Genomic DNA, 23,230 nt, shown 5'->3' on the forward strand with positions numbered 1-23,230 from the left:
CCGGTTTGGGGGGGGCACTGGCTCAGAATTAGGGGGAAGCTGAGTTTCCAAATTACTTTTTTTTCATTAAGATTTTAATCTGAATGTCAGTGTATGTGTAAACTTTTAATTTTGTTTTACAGGATCCAGAATTTCTGATAATTTGGGTTCTTTTCCATAGTCCAAAGAAACAGATCCCTTCTTCAGGTACCACGTTTAAGTTTTTGGGAATTGCTTTACTCAGTGGCTAAGTAAACTACAAAGTTGAGGCTTATTTTCTCTGTCACTGAATGTGCCAAGCATCTACTGTAATTTGTTAGATATTTTATGTTGTTTTAAAAATGAGCAGAGAGCATGCTGTTTTAGGTCAAATCCATCCAATTATGAATAACCCAAGCAAGTGCCACTGAAAACCTTTTGGGGGTCTTTCTGCTAATTGATTTTATCACATCTGCCAGTTAGATGCTTCCTTTTCTCCTCCACTTATGTTTGTTCCTCTATTGAGTTCTTTAAAAAATCATTTTCCTTGCAATTTTTCCTGCCCCACAAGGGCATAGTGTTGGCCTGTCTGTGGCATTTAGAGTTAAGTAACTCTCCGGTGTCTGAACTAAAGAATGGCCTTCCATAGAGATTTTGGACTCAGCAGAAGAGTTCTTGGCAAGAGTTGATGTGGAGCTTGACAGCCCGAACGCTACGCCAGTCATCACAAGTGTCAGTCTTCGGGCCAGAGCAGGAGTTGCCAGGATACACGCCCCTAAAGACCTGCAGGTACCCCTGCCCCCGCCTCCGCTTCACGTGCCGGTGGGCTTGTTCTCGTGGCATTTTTCTAAATGCCTGTTCTTCCCCATCCTCCAGACGATGCACTTGTTTGCCAGTGTGGCTTCCTCGGCAAAGCAGTGCTTACCGTTGAAGAATGCAGGGAACATTGACGTCTACTTGGACATCGAGGTAAGAGTTCGTGCCCCTGCTGTGAGGCCATGGGTGCCCCCGCGTCGTGAAGGCTGGTGCACTTCCTGCCTTGGCCGAGTGCCGTGGGGTCGGGGAGTGTCTCAGCGGGACTTCCAAGCTGGCTTCCGTGATGTGAAACAGATGTGGGCTTCAGCCGGGACACCCAGTGATACGTGTATAAGAACCAAGTTCTAGGTTTGTTCCTGGAGCCTGTGTGCTCCCTATGGCTCAGGGGAGTGGAGGAGAGAGAGCCATATGTGTAGACCATGTTTGGGACTTGTGGGTGAGTGAGGGGTGTTCGTGGCCAGGAATTAGGGACAGGTGGTGGCTAAAGCTTGTCACGGAGCAGGAAGGAGAGAGAAATGAGACTAGGCGGGACCCTGGTGGGCAAGGAGGAGGAGAAATCACCGGTCCTAGTAGGTGAGGAAGGTAAGTAAGACGAGGAGAGAGTAAAAGCCGTGCCTGCCTAAGTCAGCCTTTCCATGTAATCGTGTCAATATTCAGATCCCAGATCAAGGAAGTCACTTTTCAGTGGATCCACAGAATCTATTCCTTAAACCTGGAGAAGAACAGGAAGTTACAGTTTCATTTACTCCGAAGGACCCAGAAGCCCGTGAGGAAAGGTAATGTGAAATTGTAAAGGCAGGTTTCTCCTTGGCCCTCAAGGCAGCCCTCACTCCCCACGCAGCCTGGGGGGCGCTGGTGCCGCTCTGCTGAGTCTCGGGTTTCTTCTTTCTGTTTCTAAAAATCTCCTTAGAATCAGCTGACTAGAACGTCAGAAATCATTTTCAAATGCCTTCTGACAAAACTGGTAATAACATGTCAGTCTTGATGTTTCTCATTACCTTTTTCTCCAAGGAAACCTTGGGTTGGCCTTGTCAGTTGTTGGTTGTAAGGTGCTGTCCCCACCCCTTCTCCAGCCAGGGACTTCTTAGCATCCAAATCCTAAGTGAACGTCACCTTTCCGTGGCAGTGTTTGAACTGGCTTGATAAACGCAGCTTAGCACGCTGTCCTGAGACCACATGGCCCAGTCGTGCCTGTGGTCTCTTCCCGCGCCTCCCAGGCACCGGCTGGGCCCTCAAGAGGGGCGCTGGCTGCACGCGCAGCCCTCACCTGCCGGGTTCGCGCCCTCGCTAGGGAGCCTTTCCTCAGCCCTCCCCAGATCCAGGTCTTCCCCGTGGGCAGGTGCGTGCCGCAGTCCGCTTCCTCACCTGTGTCCTCGCTGGCCAGTGCGCCGTGAGGGCGGGGTGCCTGGTGCCCTTGGCAACCGGCTCAGTCTCTTGAACAGAGGAGGCCTGGAGAAGACAGTTGCCAAGAGAGCTGAATTCTAAACATTGACCTTGGATGGTTTTCTTTGTTAGGATCTTGAAAATACTAGTACAGCCCTTTGGACCCCAGTATGAAGTGGTGTTAAAAGGTGAAGTCGTTTCTCTGGGAAATGAGCCTCCCACACCTGGGTCTTGCTGCTCAGACATTCCGTCGATTTTATCCAACAAGCAGTTTCTGGCTTGGGCAGGTGTCCCTCTCGGCAGAACACAGTGAGTACTGTCGCGGACCGCGAAGGTTTTGCTCTCGTCAATGACTGTTACTCTCCTTTGTGTTAATTGCGACGATGTCAGTGTTCTTAGAGTTGAAGTGAAGCTAGCGTCCAGTCCTTATTCATCCTATCATGGATTCAAGTTTTTTTTTTTTATGAAGTTTCACCTCTGTTTAAAATACAATCCCAAAAAAAGAACTTAGGTTTCAATTTTCTTAAGCTCTTTGGTGAATTCTCTGCTGATGCCCAAATTTAGGCCATTAAGAGTATCTTTGTTCCTTGTCTGGAAAGCACTGTGAGTGGTAGACAGAAAAAACAGACCTTGCATCTGTTTAAGGAGCTTACAAACTAGTTGATGAACAGTGCATGTTCTTAAGCAGCTCTCAGTGAAGACGTTGCCCAGCTAGACCCTTGGAAGGTCCTGAGTGGCTGTAAGTCTAGGAGCTACACCCCTTGGCGGCTCTGCGCCCAGGCAGTCAGTGCATCTCTGAGCATACGCTTGGTTTCAGTTGACTCAGTGTTGGTGATCTTAGCAGTATCCCAGAGGGAAACCGCATTTAAAATGTGTCATTGTTTTTAGGCTTCAGAAACTAGCGCTAAGAAATAATTTGACATCTGCAGCCCAGCACTTACGACTGCTGATTAGAGGCCAGGACCAGGACTGCTTCCAGGTGAGTGAGTGCGTGGTTCTGTCTGTCTCCCGTGCTCTCGGGCCCGGAGCGTTTACGCGTGGAGACCGCCTTGTGCTGCTTGTCTGCAAAGAGCTCTTGGCGGCGGAGCGTTTGTTTTTGCGTCTGCTTTGTTTCACGCAGTGGTTGTTTTTAAATTGCAGCTTCAGCACACTTTTGGCTCGGAAGAGCGATTGACCAGTAGCTGTGAGATCAGAATTCGTCCGAAAGAAGACATTTATGTCTCTGTGCTGTTTGCACCTACTCGATTATCCTGTATGTTGGCTAAACTAGAAATTAAACAACTTGGGATTCGGTCACAACCAGGCATTAAGTTCACAGTAAGATGATTTTATCGCTTTGTTTTTCCTCCCATAGAGCTTATGATGTGTGTAACTATTCGTTTTATGTTGGTTAATGCTGAGTACTCTGCTTCTTGTAAGTCAAAACGTGTGATGACCTAGGTCTGCACACAGGTTAGGAGTAATTATGGGCTTCGTAGGCGTGTCCCGTTGTGAAAGTAGCCGCCGTGGTCCCCCTGTCTCCTCTCATGCTTCATTAGATGAGTTTCATTCCAGTTTGTAAGTTTTGAAATGTGCTCAACGTTTAAATACCCAGTTTTTTGGTAACTCCAGATGACTCTTTTAAGATGTTGACTTTCCAAGTAAATGTTTTCCTTTCATTTCAGCAAAGTGTCTGGTGACACCATTTGCTAGACTTCATTCCATGTACTGGGGATACAAAGACAAGAACCTTTTACATTTTGTTTCTCCCCAGCATAGTTTTGTCAGAGGATTTCAAGTCATTTGTTTAGAGCCGAGCACTAAGAGGGGAAAGTGGTAAATCACTGAGGAAGGGAAGGAGGGGCAAGGTCAGGTGAGAGCTGGGCCTCGTAAGGCCGAGCAGGCTTTGTTGGGGGTGAGGGGCTGGGACTGAAACTTTGGTCCGTTTCCTGATGTCAGAGAAGAAATGTGATAAATTACAAGGTTAACAGTACTTTAAACAGGATACATAGATTATGGAGACAGTTGGTAATTTCTGGAGACATTCGTGGTTGTCACAGCTGTGAGGGGCGCCCAGTGGGTCAAGGCCAGGGCTGTGGCCAGACGTCCGGCCGACCCCCGGATGCCCTCAGCTGACCCGGCCCCTGGGATCCACGGTGGTGAGGTGAAGAAATGTGCCCTTGGACAACAGCTTTTCTGGTCGGATTTCGTTTCATTTCGTCTTTTTATTAACCTTTCACTCAGTGGTTGTTTCTGACTCCTTAGACTTTGAAAATACAGGAGAACACTTACAGCGAGTGTTTTCAGAAGCTAACGTTTCCCCTGTTACTTTTGTTTAATGCATAAGATTTATGCAAGTTTCTATGGGAAAAGAAAAATTAGGAACACTTTTGACTCTGGAAATTAGCAGCACTCGCTCTGAACGAGGTGGGATTTGTAGTGGCTTCAGTTCTGACACCCTTTAAAAGGCTGTTATTCGGCGGTGGGTAGAGCTCAGCGGTCAAGCACTGCTTACCATGTACGAGCTTCTGGGTTCCATCCCCAGAAAAAACCACCATAAAATGCTATTGATTTGTGCTAAAAGGCAAGTAAAGCTAATTTTTTGGGTACCTGAATTTACCTTTTCAGAATGTTTCTCCACTTAGTGCCTAACAGCTTGAAAAGGCTACTGATGCCTTGAAGTTTGCAAAACGTTCTTTGGAGCCTGTTGTAATAATTAGGAATGACTGTCATGTTTAAAGGAGTACATCTTAAAGGGTGTGAAGCTTGTCTCCCAGCAGGGTAGCTGTTTTTTTTTAACATGTTTGGTAAATCAATCCTTTTTTTTTTAATTGAAGTGCAGTCAGTTATAATGTGTCCGTTTCCGGTGCACAGCACAGTGCCGCAGTCACACATACACATGCATGTATTTGTTTCCATGTTCTTTTTCATTAAAGGTTACTACAAGATACTAAATATAGTTCCTTGTGCTGTACAGAAGAAATTTGTTTATGTATTTTTATGTCGAGACATTAACATTTGCAAATTTTAAGCTCCCAGATTTATCCCTTCCCATCCCGTTTCCCCAGTAAGCGCAAGATTGTGCACTACATCTACCAAGCTACTTCTGTTTTGTAGATGAGTTCATAGTATCTTTCTTTCTTTCTTTCTTTCTTTCTTTCTTTCTTTCTTTCTTTCTTTCTTTCTTTCTTTCTTTCTTTCTTTCTTTTTCTTTCTTTCTTTCTTTTTCTTTCTTTCTAAGATTCCACATATGAGTGATACCATGTGGTATTTTTCTTTCTCTTTCTGGCTTACTTCTATTAGTGTGATAATTTCCAGGTCCATCCATGTGGCTGCAAATGGCAGTATTTCATTCTTTTATGTGGCTGAGTCGTGTTCCTTTGTATACATACACAGCTGCTTTATTCAGTACCTGTTGGTGGACATTTGAGTTGCTTCCACGTTTTGGCTGTTCTGTTTTTTCCCATATTCTTACTTACATGACAAGAGTTTATTCTGAAGCCTCTTTCCGGTTAGTGCTGAGCCCACCAGAGCCCGTGGCTCAGGGACTGCACCGCCAGCACCTGGGCCTGACGCCGGCCTGGGCCCGGGCCCCACTGCCAGCGGTCTGTCCTCCTTGACAAGTTCTTGGCTTCTCTGGGTCCCTTTGGCACACTTCTCTGTGACTCCGCTAGACCAGAAGTTAACAGGATTATGTGATCATGGATTTTTCTACCTCTAAAACTTTTCATGTTGTAAATTCAGAACTACTGGGAATTTGAAAGAATTACACGGTAAACACTCACATATCTTCCACTCCATTTCTTTTATCACATATTCATGAACCATCAGTTCAGCTTTTTCACGCATTTCAAAGTGTGTTGTAAGCATCAGTGTGTTTCCTGTCGGGCATTTCTTCCGCAGGCACATCAGTACTAATCTCTCTATTGCTCCTTGTCATCTAAGCGTGGTTTCTACAACAGTGAAGTAATTATTCTTGGTATTCTGGAAGGTAAATAATTCTGCAGCTGTTAGATTGCTTTTCCCTTAAGACAAACTCTTTAATATAATGGTAGACTGGGCGTGGGGTAACAATTGGCTGAAGTACACAAATGTTAATAATTTTAAATCTGTATTTTCTTCTCTGACTGTAATTTAATCTTCTGATTTCTGCTGACGTAAAAATAATTTTGAATGTATATATTCTGTGTTTTCAGATACCTTTGTCTGGATATGGAGGAACAAGTAACCTGATTTTGGAAGATGTTAAAAAGTTATCTGACAGTTACATGGTAGCAGTGAACGACTTAGTGCCTGGCAGAGAAAGTAGAATTGTTTTTTCTGTTCGTAACACCGGCTCTCGTGCAGCTTTTGTGAAAGCAGTAGGTTTTAAGGATTCTCAAAAAAAAGTTTTGCTGGATCCTAAAATATTAAGGATTTTTCCAGATAAATTTGTGCTCAAGGAAAGAACACAAGAAGTAAGTATAAAATCGTCTGCACTAAAACTGTGAGTTCATTTTTACGTTAAGTGCTGATGGTGTGTTTCATGGCTAGAAGTGCGGGCACCATGTGACAGTGGCGCGGGGGTGGCAGTGCTCACCCGATTTTGGAGGTGCTGCACTGGTGCATTCGTGCCCGCGTGATGGCTTATTCACAGCGAGATAACTTACTCAGGAAAAATGCTTCATACCTCACTCCTGATTTTTCTCTTGGCATCAGGATGTTACTATAATATACACTCCATCAGACAGAGAAAGCAGTTCTAACACCACCACAGAACTGTCAACTGTATACTTTTTTGGTGGAGATGAAATTTCAAGACAGCAGTATCGAAGGTGGGTTTCTTATCTTAGCCTATGGGAACTCCTTGGTGGGGCTGACTAAGGCTTTACAAATGGTTTGGGATTGGAATTTATGGAACGTTTCATAACTTACTCGGGAACTGGCAGATGGAAAGTCTCGTTAGAAGCTGTGTGGCCAGGAAGCTCCCTGTAGGAGAAATACGGGCAGAGATACCCATGGGGGCTCCGCTCCAGGTCCTGTGAGCACACGTCTTGGAGACGCACGCCGGGCCTCTGCCCTCCGCCAGCACGGGGCCTCAGACCCCATCACGGGACCGTCTTCATAAGGTGGCAAGCCAGGCTCAGAAGACATGTAAGAACTAGTGAAGGAGGACGTTACATAACACGCCTGACTTGGAATGTTTCTGGGAATGTTGTGAGCTCCGTTGAGAGCGTCAAGCCGTGTTTCAGGAACGTGTCAGGTGTTTAACCCGGCCAGCTGCTTAAAGCAGGTACTCTAAAAATGGGTACTTCGGATTTAAATGTAGTTTAATGTGCTGGGAGGTTGTCAAATTTATGTTTCGGTCTAGGTGTGATTGAAACACTCTTGGTGTTGAATTCAGGGCTCTTACTTCCAGAGTTTCCTAGCCTAAGTCTGAGCCCAAAGTGTGTGAAGCTTGGCCGCTCAGCGCTCATCACCAGCAGGAAGGCACTGACCCCCAGGCGGGCAGGGGCGTGTGCAGGGACCCGTCTCTCCTCTGCCGCGCTTTGTTCTGATACACAGTTTAGGAGATTTTTAATCTGTTGAGGACTATTGGAATGTTAGTGATGAGCAGCCACATGGTGGGAGAACAGAGCTGCTGGGAAGAGCTTGTTCAGAGCCTGGTTTGTTTCTCAATTAAGTATTAAGAGAAACTGACATTTGGAGAAATAAGATTGAAGGTTTTTTGTCTTTTTTTCCCTTTCTCTCTGCTGGGATAGAGAAATCAGCTTACTGCTTTATAACTCTTTGTCATTACTTTGTAGTAATGAGATTTCTTTGTGAACATCTGGGTTTTATAGAGAAATTTACATTTCAGTTCTCTCACCTCAAAATTCTCTACAAGAGGGCAAGAATTGCTACATGGTAATTTCTGTGTTTCTCTCTGACGTCTTATTTGTATCGGTTTCTTGGAGTATTTTTTCTGAGACAAATTTCTAGCCATGACCAAATTATCACAAATAATGAAAATGTGTGACCTGAAAAGAATCCAACTTTTTGTTCTTTCTGCTGTTCTACAGGAAGTTGTGGTTTTGGTGTATTTATTTACTGAAACTGCTGATTGTATTGCCATGTATAACTTTTAAGGGAATTTTCAAAACGAGCCTCCTTTTTAAAATGACTTGCACTGGGGCTTAGACCTGGTGCCCGTGCCCCTGCACCGCGACGCTAGTGGGCTTTGCTGCTGTGCTGCTAAAGCTCTAATTCTGTTTTATGTGGAAAGCCACTCTGAATTGAATCTCCATTGGCAGAGCTCTGTTGCACAAGCCGGGGATTATAGAGCAGGTGCTTGCAGGATACAGTGTGCTGCAGAAGATCGACTTTGCTGAAGCATTTCAAGATGAGCTACTGGTAACTGAAGGTAAGAGTTTCAGCATGTTTTTAAATCTCTTGGGTCCAGCAATGTGAGGGAAGGAGGTAGAGTTAGTTTAAATGTGGTATCAGGCTGAATTTGGGTCACAGCTTTGCTGTGTGACTTCAGACAAAGTACGTGACTGAAGTTGTTTCCTCACCTGTGAAACGAGAAGAAAGGCCTGAGTCTTCTCTACACAGTCATCTCGAAGACCAAGTGAGAGCTTTGCTTTGTGGACCTCAGGTGTTACCGACATGCTGCTCCTTCTTCGTAGACTTGTAAACAGAGGGGAGTGGTCGTTGTGAAACTTAGTCTCATTGCTGTTGAAGGTTTATTGGTTGCAAACTTACACTCGCTGTGCAGTTTCTCTGCTGTTGTGGCTACTGTATGATTTATGGAGGATGTGATGGCCAAAAAATTCAGAGTGGCTCGTGGTAGAATGACTCTGATCTAGGTGTTGGCTCTGTGTGAGCTAAGCCATTCAAGTACTTAGTGGTATTTATTAGTCACACAAAGTATAAGAATGGAAACGTGCAAATTGTATAAAAATATGTGTACAGATTTTCATCAAGTATTGCTTGTAATAGCAAGAAGTTAGAAGTAACCTGTATGCACAAGAATAGGGGATCATTTAATTATGCAGTAGGATATTTTGAAGCCATTCGAATGATAGGACTCTATACTAAATGGCATGGAAACTCATTTATTAAAGAAAATAATTATTTTAAAATTTTGCACAGTAAGATCTCAATTTGTTGGGAATAATTTAATGTCTATTTATTGTTGCATAGGTAAAATTGCAGGGGTATACGCACCAGAATATCAAGAGTGATTATGTTCAGGTGGCAGTGTCTTTGGGGGGTGGGGGAGGTAACTAGGGCTATTTATTTATTTATTTATTTATTTTTAATTGAAGTGTAGTCAGTTTACAATGTGTCAGTTTCTGGTGTACAGCGTAATGCCTCAGTCATTCATACACCTACATGTATTCCTTTTCTCTTTACTTATTTAACGTGAAGGCACTGGGCATTGAACCCGGGACCTCGTGCATGCTAATAAGCACTTGCTCCACCTCCGAGCTCTGTGCTCCCTCCATGAGGTGGTCGTTTTACCCCACTTTTGTTTTCTAGTTTGTTAGTGATGGAATGCACATTCCTTCGGAAGTTGGAGATGATGGAGGAGGACATTTATGTCCATGTAGAGGTGATATAGAGCAGTCTGTGATCTTTTCAGCAAATGAGGATCCAGTCACCTGCTCAAGGGAAGGCAGGGGTGGGTTCATTAGAAATTACGGGGAGACTGGAGGGTCTTGTCAGAGTGGGGAGAAGCCTGGCTTTGGAGCTGACACTCAGCTTGCAGCCCTTCTGAGCATCACCCCCTGTCCATGAGAGGGGTCCGCGGAGACGGAGCCACACTGGTGATGCTGCAGCCACGGTGAAGATAGCTGGAAGCCGGAATGTGAGAGCATAGCCTTCAAGAGTCTGCACAGCTTTGTGACTTGTTGATGGAGGACTCGCGTGGGGAACACAGGGTGCTGGTCGGCAGGTGGAAGACGCGGTCCTGGCCGGGGGTGGGCAGGCCCGGGGAGGGCAGGTGACGACAGTGCAGCGTGAGGTGCTGCCGTAGAACTGGGGTCTGGGCGAGCTCGAGGAAGGGCACCCCACTTAGAAAGCGCTGAGTCTTAAGGTGTCTTGAAGAGTGAGGGCGCTGACGAGGAGGAGATGTAGAGCAGGGTGGGGAGGGGAGGGTGTTCAGGGGGAGGGGCTCGTGCACAGGAATTCGAGAAGTGGGTGTGCTGAGGGTTGTGTTGCAACCCAACCACGCACCCAGGGAACCTGCTGACCACCCTGGCCCCCTCCCCAAGACAGGGCTGAGCTGGGACTTGCTGTCACCTTTGGGTGCGTCTTCTGGAGGCGGTGTGCTTTCGTCCCCGGGGAGGGGAGCAGTCCCGCTTTGTTTTCGGTCGGTTAGCGCAGCAGACCGCTGTGGGGATGCTGCAGTTGAGCTCTTTACATGAGTATTTGGGAAGCGTTTGAGCGTGTTACTGCTACCAGTATTTGTGGTGATCTCACTGCTGCAGAATGTGTAGTTTTTGTGGCAAGTATTTTCACAATTAAACTTTTATATCAGATGCCTTGGTTAGTATAAATTTCAACTTATAGTTACTGTGTTCTTTCTAAATTTCCACTTTAAGAAATACGTAATTCTTAGTATCTAATTTATATGTAAAATACAGACGTGTTCTGTAAAATGTCTTGCACTTGTAAATTCAGGGGGATTAGTCCAGAGATGTTCAACTCAAGCGGTCTTGTAATCCAGATACACTCAGTCATATTAATGCTGCCCGGTTTCTGGGTTTGCTCCCGTTAAGTGCTGGTGAGACCGGCACTTACAGGGTGTGCAGTCTGAGGCGCCCTGTGCTCTAGGTCCCTCACTTCGGGGCGGGGAGCTGTGAAAACTGACCCGGTTAATGTGTATAAGGGGTCGGAGCAGCTCCTGGCCCGCAGCGTGTGTGTGTATAAACGTTCACGTTGGCGGCCCCGGGAGAGATGACTGCTCCTGGTTACCCTCGGGGAGGCTGGAGCTTAGGCCAGGTGCCCAGGGTCAGAGTGAGCCACTGGCACAGCTGTCATCAGATCCAGGGCAGAGCCTCAGCTGCCAGTCACTGGTGCTGATCAGTAGCACCAGACACCAAGATGTCCCCGACCCCTAACCCAAGAAAAACTAAGAAGAGACTACTCTTCTGCTTGGTGGTGTGAGTGTGTGAAGATTCAGGTACTTCAAGCATCATTTTCTGTTTCAGTGTATGACCTTCCCCAGCGGCCTAATGACATCCAGCTCTTCTACGGAAACATGCGTAAAATTGTACTTTCCGTAATCGGAGAATTTAAAAATTCGATTTCTAACAGAGAACTTCCGCCTTCTTCCAGAGCTGGCTTGGAATCTAAAAGGTAAACTAACAAAGCCTCTCTCGCCAGATGCAGGGTTATTTGATTCATAGTACAGCTGACCTTTACCTTGTACTTTGTTAGCGTTTTGCCTCTGAATGTTTACTTCACCTTTATTTTTAAGTTTGAAGTAATTGCAGATTGACAGAAAAGCTTTAAAGTCACGTAGAGAACTCCCATATGCTGCCTGCACTGAGAGTCCCCAGGTGTTAACGTTTTACCGCATTTCCTGCTGGGTCTTTATGTTTACAGACTGTTTTCTGACTCATTTAGGGGTGTGTTACAGGCATGATAACCAGTCGGCCCTAAATTTGCTGTGGGTGCTCTGCTGCGTGGCCGCGGTAAACCCAGGGGCAGGGCACTAACATGACACTGGCCTGCCATCCACGCACGTTCCCCCGTGACTATTTCTCTGGGGTGGCAGAGGTCGCATCTGAAACGGGGGAGGGTCAGGGGCAGTGGGCTAGGGATGGAGAGGGGTTTCTCTGCCGAGTGCCGACTGCAAGTGGGAGCCCCTCTGTGGCAGGAGAACCTGAGCGCCACCCCAGTGAGTCTCACTTAAGCCCTGTGCGCTCATGACTGCAAAGTGCAACATTAGTAGAATTACAGTTTCTCAGTAATCTAAAGCTTATTAGAAAACACAGTTTCAATAGTAAGTAAAAAATTTCCTCAGATGACATGCAGAAATCAAGGCAGAAAGAAACTGAAGCATTGCGCATTCTAATGAAAGATTAGTAATATCTAACCTATACTAGACTGTACTTTTTATACATTACTTTGAGAAAGCACAATGTGAAGGATTTTTACTCACTGAAAAAATACAGGATATAATGCACTGTTAGTGTCATTCAAGAGCTTTTAAGTTTATGAATAATTAACAGAAAAACGTGATACAGTCTGCTTTTCCATCAGTTTCTTTCCTCTCTCTCTAGTGACGCTGGCAGTTGTGGGAGACACGGTGGTAATGTGTCTTTGGACGTTCTGCCAGTTAAAGGTCCTCAGGGTCCCCCACTTCCGTCACTAGCCGCTCGCCCGCCGCAGGAGAGGCTGGCCTCGGAGGAGGCCTGGGCTGTGCAGCCCGAGCACCTGATTCTGGTCGCCTCGTCCTGTGAGTACGTCCCCGCCCACGACACACAGTCCTCCCAGCCCGGCTCTGCTTGCTCTGTGCCTGGACTCTTCTCAGACGGGCCTGGGCTCCCTGCTGGTGTGACTGCTGGCCTGCCCCGTCCTCCCCTTGCCGGCTGCAGACACAGCTCAGACTTGACCAGGACATCGTCAGCACACGAGGCCACGGCCCCCAGTCCCAGCCCTGGGTCCCCGGGAAGCAGAACTGCCACCTGGGCCCTTCCCCCAGCACATGCCCCACCCTAGAGAACTCATTTGGCACGTGGCCTCCTTGGCCCTTGACACTGACACCGGTAGTCAGAGTAGGAACACAGCACGTGCGTGCGTAACGTGCGTGCCCCGGGTGAGACAGATGGTCACAGTTTCCAGATTTCCTTTTTTCCTCTGTGTTCAGTATTGCACTTTGTTCAGTGTCTTTGTAGTTTCCAAGAGTAAACAGTGTGTAATCGGGCAGTTGGTGTCATGGTGTATTTACTTAGTTTATTTTTACTATTTGTTAACCTTTGTCTTTTTCACTAATGCAAAATGTAAGTAACACTTTCTTTGTCTGCTGTCATAGGTGACCTGGCAAAAACTGGACGTTTCCAGATTGTGAACAATTGTGTGAGGTTGCTGCGGTTTGAGCTGCACTGGCCAGCACACTGCCTCACAGTGACGCCCCCGCATGGGTTTGTGGCGCCTGAGTGAGTGTGGCCTCCCCTCCCTCCGGGTGCTGCTCTGATGCTAGCTTGTAACTTATTCAGTAGAATTTTCAGCATGCTCACTCTGTACAGGGTGCCACGTGTGCTTTTGTGAGACCTCGGTGAGCTCAGGGCTCATGCTGCTTAGCGGGGTGGGGTCCACGGCCAGCGACAGTGTCGGCCTGACAGGATCAGGAGAGGTGGGGTGGGAGTGGACGACGTCAGGACATTTTCTGACGTACGGAGCTGCCTGCAGAGTCACAGAGCAGGGGCACAGCCATGCCTGGAAGAGTGGGGCTGCGCGTGGTGGGTAGATTGGGGGCCCGCGTGTGGGGGTCGGCTGGGGCTGTGTATGGGAGGTGTCTCCAGAACCCCGTGGTCCTGCCTTCATCACCTTGGGTTTGGCACCTTATTCTGCTGGTTGTGTCTGAGGACACTTTACAGACGCACTTTCTGACTCCTGATGTGTCTGGGCCACCACCTTAGCTTACCGTTTTCTACAAAGGATATTTTAAGCTGGAAAGGAGTCTTTGGGGTCAAACGCTGGTGCGCAGCCTCAGCCCTGCAGCCCCCCGAGGACCGTGTCTGGGTCGGCACAGAACACGTGTGTCTGGAAGTTGCCTTGCACTTGGGGTGGCGACTTTGCAGAAGATCAACATGGGGTTTACTTACCTCTGCAAATGATGGAGGATGTATCTCAGGAGAGTTTAACTGACCAAGACCGAGTTAAGGTGTGGGTAGGGTCACTCCAGAGAAACATCCCCAGGGCCGAAGCAGTCAGACAGCTCTTTGCGACTGGATGCCCGGCAGGACGGGCCGTCTGCAGCGCCTTGTCCACTGCCCGGGGGACGGTGCTCCTGCTTGGCCAGTTTGAACATGGGCACCGTGATCTCTCTTGTAACTAGTGGCCACTTTTAGGTCACAAATCCGCTTGCGTCATCCACATGTAAGTCTTCTGTGACATCCCGTAGCTCTTGTAGAGGACGGGGAGCACAGAAAACGTCAGCAACGCGCTTTCCCTGTGCCCTGGGCGGCTCGCCCTTCATCGCCGAGTGGCTAAGGGCTCTCATGGAATTGGCCTTACGCTCCACAGATCTTATTTGGATTGCTGTTCAGATGGCGTTTCTGTCGCCATCGTTTTCATGGGACGTGTGCCCTGAGGTCTGGGTTCGCACACTCAGCTCTGTGCAAGCCGTGGGGTGGGGTTGTGGCAGAAGCAGGCACGTCTGGAAGCTCTCCCTGTTCTGTGCTCTTTCTGAGCGGTGGGCAAGTGTCCTTGATGGGCGATGCCTGCAGCTCTGTGGTTACTGTCACTGCTATATCATTACTTAATTCTTCTTCTAAGGAGCAAGCTCCATATCCTCGTGAGTCCCAACTTCTCCTTCTCCATGAAGCAGTCGGTGTTCCCGTGGAGCGGCTTCGTCTACGTGCACTGTGACAGTGGACAGAAGGTACTTTCTTAAGTGTTTTTTAATCGTTTCTCTCTCTTTTTTTTTTTGCAGTTTAAGTGCTGTAACCATTATTAATCCTTCAGAAATCAAACGGAGGTGTCCTTTCAGCCCAGGTGGACCTCTGAAAGCAGAGCACTTAGTACAGAGTTTCTCCTCTAGTGACCTGAACGAATCCCCTGGGTGGGCAGGGGCTTGAAAGCCATCGTTGAGTTGCAGAATTTGCTTTGGAAGAAAGAGGGGAGTGGGAAGGAAGGATAAAATCAAAGATTTATTTTGAGATATAAATAAACTTAGATTTCTAAATGCATCAGTATCTCATTTGTTTGGCATCACTTGTCTCCCATGATTTAAAAATGGGAATTAAAAAAAAAACCTTAGCTTGAATCTTACCCTTTTCTTTATTTGGCTCATTTCAGAAAATCGTGAAGGTTCAGATTCGAGAAGACTTGACAACCCAAGAACTTTGCTCCCATGTGGCCTCCAGCCCCTTCGGGGCCCTTTCCTCCGGGCCTGAGCCTGCAGCTCGTCACCTGGTGAGACCAGGGACAAAACCGCCTTCCACGAAAGTTGAGATAAGAAACAAGACTGTTACTTTCCCTGCAACAGAGCCTGGCGAAACTTCAGGTATTGCGTGAGGCTCTGTGCCCCAAGTGTCCACGAGTGCCTGGGCTGCGGGCTCGTCTCAGTCACCGTGTCCGCGCCTGGCACAGGCTTCCTCCCGCTGGAGAGGACCGGCAAGTCGCTAGAGACCGCTCCGTTGTGAGCTGGGTCTGGGGAGGCTCAGGCGTGCGCAGTGCTGGTTCTGGGCCGTTAGTAGGTCTCTGTGTTCCAGGAGTCTTAGCTGTTTTCTCTGTCAGAACCGTTCCTCCCCAACTCTCAGTAGGTCTTTGGCCAAAATTGCTGGGGTCCGTAGCTGGGGGAGTGAGCTGGGCCCTGCCCCTTACGAGTTGACTTCAGGCTCCAGAGAGGTGGTGGGAAGCCCGCTGCGGTTCACACCGCCGCCACGGCCCTGGCGGTCAGTGCGTGTCTGTCCTCCCGCCGGGGCTCCCCTCAGAGGCCTGAGGACACTGGGCCCACTTGGAAGGGATTTGGGGTCACCTGGCCCTCCAGCCCCTGGCCTCTCGTGGAGTCTGCCCTCCTCCCAGCTCAGTTTCCTGCTCTTGGGGCTCCTTGCCAGTAGCGATACCGTGTCTTCACGGTCTCAAGTACTCTGCTTGATTACCTACCTCTCCAAGAGTGTGTCTGAGTTGTTCACTGTGTTCCTTTTAGAAAACCACCTGGACCTTGAGAACCGTGGTGACACAGACGTGAGGTGGCACCTGTCATCTCTAGCTCCACCCTACGTCAAGGTCGGTAGTCACTGCCTCGGGTGCATTTGTCTTCATGTTTAAATGCTCTGCAGGATGTTTGAAGACTGGCTCGGGAGCCTAGGTGGGGCTTCCACTGCCTGATCCCGTGCCTGGTTTTCTCTGTAGTTGGGGCTGCGTCTTTTTCACACGCTGGTTTTGAGAGTCAGCTTACAGAACGTGTAAAAATCTGTGCTTGCTCCGCCTAATGCTGCCTCCTGCAGCCCTGGTTTTTACCTGAAGTAACTGTATCCTGAAGAAAAAGCCTCTCTCCTGGGCTCTGAGTGCTGTAGTCTGTGCTCAGCCAGCAGGACCCAGTGCAGGAGATGGGGTTGGACTTGGCTGGCAGGCCTCAGCTTGCATGGTGTCCGCCAGCGGGGCTGCCTAAGCTGAATGTGTGGCTCGGGTGGTGGGGAGAGCGTCGTAGCCTCTCTGCCCTGTCCCTTGTGTGGCTGTAATGGTAACAAGACGTGTGCAGAAGATAGCGCTGGGCCCACTGGAGAGAAATGAGCTGGTGTCCCATGGGTGTTAGACGCATACAGTTGTGAACTTGTAACTGGCCATAAGGGAATCTTTGAGCAGTGAGAGGCTCACAGACTCCGTGCCGCAGGGTCTTCAGGGCCTTTGAGGGGAGGATAGTCCTTGGTGTTTGGACAGCAGCCCACAGACAGGTGTCTGGCCGGGGGTGGGTGGCCCCGGTGGTCTGGCGGAGGGCTGGTACCGGTGAGGCCTGGTCCACTGCAGAACGGGCAGGTTTGTCCTCAGTGACCATGGAGGGAATGGTGTCAGGATGGAGTTGACCCATTGACTTTTTTGTGTTATCATTTGACTGTTTAAATGGTGTCTTTGTAGGGAGTTGATGAAAGTGGAGATGTGTTTAGAGCTACCTACGCGGCATTCAGATGTTCTCCTGTTTCTGGAATACTGGAGAGCCACGGGACCCAAACGGTGAGTTTTGACACTGTTTTCACAGCCACCTGGTCAGAACACAGTGTTGATTGGCGGGAAGAGCCTCGTGTGTTTCCAGCCAGGAGAGTTTCTTCATGTACACCATGGCCGTGCACAGCCAGGCTCCTGCCCAGGAATCTTGCTGTGAACACGACTCCAGGTCAAGAAGACCCCCGCCTTGGTGACGCGTGCTGGGTCACGTTCTGACGTGAGCGCTTCCTCTGGCCACAGGCTGCCAGTGCTCAGAACACCCTCCTAGTAGCCCTGATCCAGAGGTTCTGTCCACCAGCCAGAGTCAGAAAAGCCTGCCCCTACTGCACACCACTCAGTTCTCGTGGGGCCACGGTGCACCTTTGTGGGTGAATGTGGCAGGTCCTTTAGTGCCACGACCCTGTAGGTCCTGCTTGGTCGCCTGTATCTCCCGGGGACGCTGCCTGCTCATGTGGCCTCAGTGATACACTTTTTCATTCCAATAGCTGGAACTTGTTTAAACTATAGCACTTACGTGATCTTGGTCCAGTTGCTCAGGATTCAGATGTGGAACAAGTCGTAGAATACGGTTGTGAACTTGTAACTGGCCATAAGAGAACCTTTGAGCAGTGAGAGGCTCACAGACTCTGTGCGCTCTGCCGGGTCTGTGTAACCGGCTTCCAGGAGGGTCTGACTGTTTTGGACAGACACGTAGTTCTCCCAGCATAGCTGATGACATTTCCCAGACCACAGGCAGCAGAACAGGGAACACACACGGCTCAGCAGAACCTCCACATCTGAGGGAAAGTTGCAGAAAAGCCCCAGCAGGAAGGACGGCTTCTGTTCGTGGACCAGAAGGCCTGGCGTTGTTAGAGCGGTGCTCCCTGAGCTGAGCTGCAGAACTGACACCATCCGGGTCAGAGCTCTGCTTGTTGCTGGGTTGGGGGTGGGCGGTGTTATCCCAAATTCTGGTCCCCAAATTCTTAAGGGTCTGCAAGGGACCCAAAATAACCAAAACACTCTTGAAAAAGAACAGAGCCGGAGGACTCACACTTCCCATTTTCAAAACCTGCTACAAAGGTACAGGATCAAAGCAGAGTGGGGTTGGCGTGAGGGGAGACGTGCGGAGTGTGTGAGATGAACTTGGAAGTCCCACATAAGCCCTCCTGCTTACGGACCCTGGGACCCTTGCCTCACACCACACACACAAATCACTCGAAGTGGACTGTAGACCTCAGTGTGAGAGCAGCAGCTCTAAACCTGCTGGAGGCGACAGGCGTGGTGACCTCGGGTCCAGCCTTGGGTGGCTGGGTGTACCCAGTAGAGCACGAGCCACAGGAGGAGAAGCAGCTGAGTCACCAGGACTTAAATCTGTGTGCGTCAAAGGGCACCACTGAGAAAGTAAGCAGAAAATCCAGAGAAAGTACTTGTAGGTCACGAGAGGAAGTGTTTACAAGTCACGTATTGACAGTGGACGTGTGTCCAGGATGTGTATAAGGAGCTCTTACGACCCATTAAGATAAAGACAAATACCCAGTTTAAAAATGAGCAGACATTTCTCCAGAGACGATGTACAGGTGGCCGGTAAACGCACGAGAGGTGCTCAGAACTCCTCGCCGCCAAGGAAATGCAAATCAGAGCCACAGTGAGGTCGCGGCACGCTCGCCAGAATGACTGTGACTGAAAAACAGTGTTGACAAAGCTGTGGGGAAGTTGGTGGGAGTGGGAGGCGGTACAGCTGCCATATGTGTGATCCAGCAGTTACACCGGATGCAGACTGAATTCAAAACCAGTGTTCAGACGGTGCCTTGTGGACAGGCGTTCATAGCACCCTTATTTACAGTAGCTCAGAAAGGTGGAGATAGTCCAGTGTCCATCAGCTGATGGATAAACAAAATGGAATGCTGTTTGGACATAAAGAGCGGTGAGACACTGGCTACATGCAGCCACGTGGGTGACCCTCGGAAACATGCCGCCGAGCGGAGCCACACCCAGAAGGCCGCGCACTGGGTGGTTCCCTCTGTGAAACGCAGAGCGTCCAGAGAGACAGTGGAGTGGCGGGCGCCGGGCTGGGGTGAGGGAGAGTGGGGTGACTGCTGACGCCCGCCCCCCCCCGCCGTGTGCCTGCATTGTGACCTGCAGGGCAGTAGGCTTTCGCTTCTCTTTCTTTGTCTTTGGTGGTGTGGTGGTGGGTGCTGTGGGGCTGCAGGACGCGTGGGGCGGTGGCCCCAGTGGTTCCAGGCGGTCTGCGTTTTCGCTCCTGAACCCGCCCAGTGCTCGCGTCATCTTCAGGGGTGTGACTCCACCCCAGCTCTGCCTCTGCCCCCACGCTCTGCCCGCAGGCCACACGGCCCGCGGAACTTAGGTCCCTGCAGCACGTCCAGATTCAGAGACACTGCCTAACCGCCAGCCTGACTGGTAGCCAGTGCTTTTAACACTGAACACCTGATTTAAAGAGCTCTTAATGCTGGTACACTTCGTAAATATTTCCACTTTCTCGTTACCACCCTCTTACGTGTTGTGCGTGTAGAGTTTGTGGATGTGACCCGGCGGGGAGCTGCGCCGTCGGGGTGCCGGGTTCTGAGGGCGTCTGCGGTGACTGCGAGGGCTCTCCTGGGGGCGTGGTGTCCCCGCTGTTCACCACCTGCTCTGCGCCCCCCGCCTTCCCCTGTGTCCGGCCTGTCCTCTGCAGCTCGAGGTCTGGGCGAGGCTTTGGTCCTCTACCACTTGGCCAGCAGAGGGTTCCATGGGCTTCTCGGGGAAAGTCTGGACTCTGTTTTGTGGGTCATACTTTTCTCATTTGGGTCGTATACCCTAGAACTTCTTTTTTTAGTTCTGTTTTTTATTGAAGTGTAGTTGATTTACTCCTAGGACTTTTTAATAACTTTCTAATTGAAAAAACTTACATTTTGAGGAATATGTTACATAAAGCCTTAAAGAAAAATGTATTTTGAATCTGGTATAGTAACAAACCCACTACAGATGTTCAAAGTCTCTTTTATTAGTGACAAAACTAGTTGATGCAAAACCACGTTTCCGTCAGGTTTCCGTGCCAGCACGCGGCCCTGGCAGGCTTGCTGCGCGTGTGAGGCTCAGTGTCTCGGTTTCTCTCCTGGCTGCGCTGTTCGTAGGTCTCCGTCACGTTTCTGCCCAGGGACAGAGGGGACTACGCCCAGTTTTGGGACGTTGAGTGTCACCCGCTGAAGGAGCCTCACCTGAAGCACACCCTGCGGTTCCAGCTGTGTGGACAGGTGAGTCCTGCAGAGTCTGAGTCAAGTGCTGGGTGTGTGCGAGAGACACCAAGTGAAGCTGGCGTGAAAAACTGGCCTGAAAATGCAGAATATGTTCCTGGTAGCGTTCTAATCTCAGTAATTCTGTAATTCTGTTGTGGAATCTTATCATCTTACTTTTCTCGTGGGTCTTTATTGATTGGCATGTTTGAGGTTTTGGCTCCATGAAATCTGTGCTTGCCCTAATTAGGTAAGACTGTGTGTGTGTGTGTGTGTGTGTGTGTGTGTGTGAGAGAGAGAGAGAGAGAGAGAGAGAGAGAGAGAGAGAAAGATAGATTGTGCAGGATAGATAGGCGTTTGTGATTAAGGGAATTTAAAAACCTTGAGTCTCCTTTTTCAAAATTACGAAGGAAATAGTAAAATTCAAAGAGGTAGATGTCCGTCTGTTTATTTCTCCTCCCCCCTGTGACTTCCCTACGCAGAGCGTCCCCGCAGAGAGTGAGCCTGAGCGCGCACGCGTTTCCGCACACACGCTGGTGAAGGTGGATAACCTGGCTAAGGCCCGGAGGCGAGCCGTGTCTGAGGCGTCTGCGCCCATCCCTGGGTACGTCCCTGCTGCTGCTCCCAGGCTGCTCCCCGGGCTTCACTGACATGCAGGCACATTCCACCAAGGGCTCCGTGGCTTCCCTGGGAGCTGACGTGTGCCGTCACCACTCCGGTCAGGACGGGGCTGTCTCGCCCTGGAGGGTTCTCTGATGTCTCCCTGCAGCCAGGCCCACCCCCGCCCAGGGTTTGTGCTGTCCTGACTTGTGGCCACAGTCTGTTCTGTGGAGTCTCACGTACATGCGCACGTTGTGTCTGGCGGGGGTTCCTTCGTGGTGTTGAGGACACTTGCATCTGTTCTGTCCTGTGAACACACCAGTTAATTCATTTTCCTCTTGGCATTTGTGGCACCCAGTGTGGAGCTATTATGAATGAAGATACCATTAACATTATTATATGTGTATTTTTCTGGACATATTTTTTCATTTCTTGGATAAAAATAGGAGTAGAATTGCTAGTTCATATGATAAGCTTTTATTAGACTTTAAAATAACCTGCCAAGGAATTTTCCCAGAGTAGCTGTACTGCGTTACATTCCCCAAAACTGTGTGTGAAAGTAGATTCTTAAAAACTTACCAAAGGGGACGTTGTGCCATCAGCTCACTGTGCTTTAGTGGTAATTATGAAGATGTTCCTTGCAGTCCTAGTCGAGTGATACTTAGAGCTCACTCAGTTCTGGAGGAAGATGCTTATAAGAAAAATACACAGTAAGTACCTGCTGAATTTTATGGTCCACTAGAGGAAGAGAGTGCATTTTGTGGGAGACGAGTCCTGGGAAGGTGTGTGCTGTCCCCGCGCTGTGCTGCTGACGCTCGGCTCACCTGGGCTTCCTGGCTGCCCGCTGCCTGCCCATCCAGGCCGTGGGCGTGGGCAGGAGACCTGGACTGGTGGACGGTCGCGCTGACAGGCCTGCGTCAGCCCACGGGAAGGACAGGAGGGGAGTAAACAGGGCATGTGCTGCCTGGGAAGACCCTCCCCAGAATGGGGCCTCCATGCAAAGGACCGGTGGGGCTTCGGCTCCTGAGGAACCAAAAACCAAAAGGAGCTCCTGGGTGTGAGCGGAGAGCGGGAGCCTGGTGGGCGGGGCCGAGTTGGGCGCGTGGGGGTCGTCTGCAAAGCCCTGGACGCAGCAGTGATGCGTCTGTTAGGTGGGGCTTCTGGCTGACGGGTGGGCTGGGGAGGAGGCAAGAGCAGACCTGGGGGAAACAAGTCCAGGGCTGTTTTCCAGTGGCCAGGACTCAGATGGTGGCAAGGGCAGTGAGAGGTGGGGAAGTTGAAGCAGTTTTCAGGAAGGAAGTTTGAAGGACTTGGTGACGGAGCAGACAGAGGGCCGGACAGGAGGGGTCAGTTCTAGTAATGTCCCGAGACAGGACCTGGGAGGTCGGGTTAGAGGCGAGAAGACCGAGCTGTGGGGATGGGTGTCCTCGGGGTGGGAGAGAGACATTTGTATGGTGCTTGGATGTGGCCGAGGCGCAGTCTGAGCTGAGATGCAGGTGGTGAGGCTGCTGGCTCCAAGATGCGGTTGCAGGGAGGGCAGCCAGGGCCGTCCAGGGCCAGGCGTTTGGGGTGGAGGCGAGCCTGCCAGGAGGAAGTGACCATCAGTAGCACAGAGGCTGGACGGCGGCAGCCTGTCCAGGGCGTGGCGCTGAGGGTGAGATGGGCCCGGTGCCGGGGCACCTCTGACAGACCGTGCGCCCTGCCGGAGTCCCTGCCCCAGCAGTTGGTCTTAATACAGGTCAGTTCAGTCGCCTTTACGATAGGTTAGCTGAGTCGTGCAGAAGACGCAGGTTAAAGCAGCACTTCATAGGTTGACACGTAAAAAGTTTAAGTTACTATGGGTTTTAACTAGTTTAGCTAGTTAACTTTTAAACCTATTTCCGTAGCAGGCAGCTTGACCTGACTCACCGTGGCGTCTATGCCCCGGAAGATGTATATCAGTTTCTGCCGACGAGAGTTGGGGAGTCGAGGACGCTAAAAGTCAATCTGCGAAACAATTCCTTCATCACGCACTCGGTAGGTTGGAAATGGTGTGGTGGGTTTTGTTCAACTCTTAGATAAATGTTTTCCTGATAATTAGAAGCTTATCTTATAGATTTAAGTTATAATTTAATTTTTAAAATGCCTTAATACTGGATTTGAAAAGAAGTTCACAGGAAGTTTATGACCCTTTATCTGAAAATTGAAAATATTTAGTGTTTATCATGTTTCCGTTTTTCCACTTTCTGCTTTGTTTTCTTCTGCGCTGTTGCACCAGCACGTTTCTGGATAACATTTGCTCAAGTGAAAACTAGAGTAAACTCATTAAAATTCCCTTACGTGTGTTTTCATGAGCATTTACTGTCCTACCTAATTTTGTGAATCTACGTAAATTTACAAAATGTATCTTTAATTGAAGAAATGTTGGGATGTTAATTTAAGTA

General features: G+C 49.4%; 1 protein-coding gene across 6 annotated transcripts in view; it reads left to right on the top strand.

Annotated features, from left to right (window-relative positions):
• LOC102534444 (nucleoporin SEH1) overlaps nt 1-23,230 on the top strand; it is a 92,391-nt gene that overhangs the window by 63,488 nt on the left and 5,673 nt on the right. For 5 of the 6 annotated variants that reach the window (XM_072949347.1, XM_072949350.1, XM_072949348.1 and 2 more), the window contains 20 exons: nt 123-186; nt 608-747; nt 835-927; nt 1,432-1,550; nt 2,290-2,466; nt 3,046-3,136; nt 3,298-3,474; nt 6,333-6,593; nt 6,835-6,950; nt 8,409-8,518; nt 11,313-11,460; nt 12,390-12,565; nt 13,142-13,265; nt 14,608-14,713; nt 15,130-15,337; nt 15,983-16,062; nt 16,912-17,007; nt 20,109-20,228; nt 20,690-20,811; nt 22,694-22,823. In XM_072949347.1, coding sequence (XP_072805448.1) covers nt 123-186; nt 608-747; nt 835-927; nt 1,432-1,550; nt 2,290-2,466; nt 3,046-3,136; nt 3,298-3,474; nt 6,333-6,593; nt 6,835-6,950; nt 8,409-8,518; nt 11,313-11,460; nt 12,390-12,565; nt 13,142-13,265; nt 14,608-14,713; nt 15,130-15,337; nt 15,983-16,062; nt 16,912-17,007; nt 20,109-20,228; nt 20,690-20,811; nt 22,694-22,823 — 2,658 coding nt within the window. The remainder of the gene's footprint in view (nt 1-122; nt 187-607; nt 748-834; nt 928-1,431; nt 1,551-2,289; nt 2,467-3,045; nt 3,137-3,297; nt 3,475-6,332; nt 6,594-6,834; nt 6,951-8,408; nt 8,519-11,312; nt 11,461-12,389; nt 12,566-13,141; nt 13,266-14,607; nt 14,714-15,129; nt 15,338-15,982; nt 16,063-16,911; nt 17,008-20,108; nt 20,229-20,689; nt 20,812-22,693; nt 22,824-23,230) is intronic. The other variant, XM_072949349.1, reaches the window with a different exon arrangement.

This window comes from Vicugna pacos, chromosome 24, assembly GCF_048564905.1.
Source record: "Vicugna pacos chromosome 24, VicPac4, whole genome shotgun sequence".
Classification (NCBI taxonomy): Eukaryota; Metazoa; Chordata; class Mammalia; order Artiodactyla; family Camelidae; genus Vicugna; species Vicugna pacos.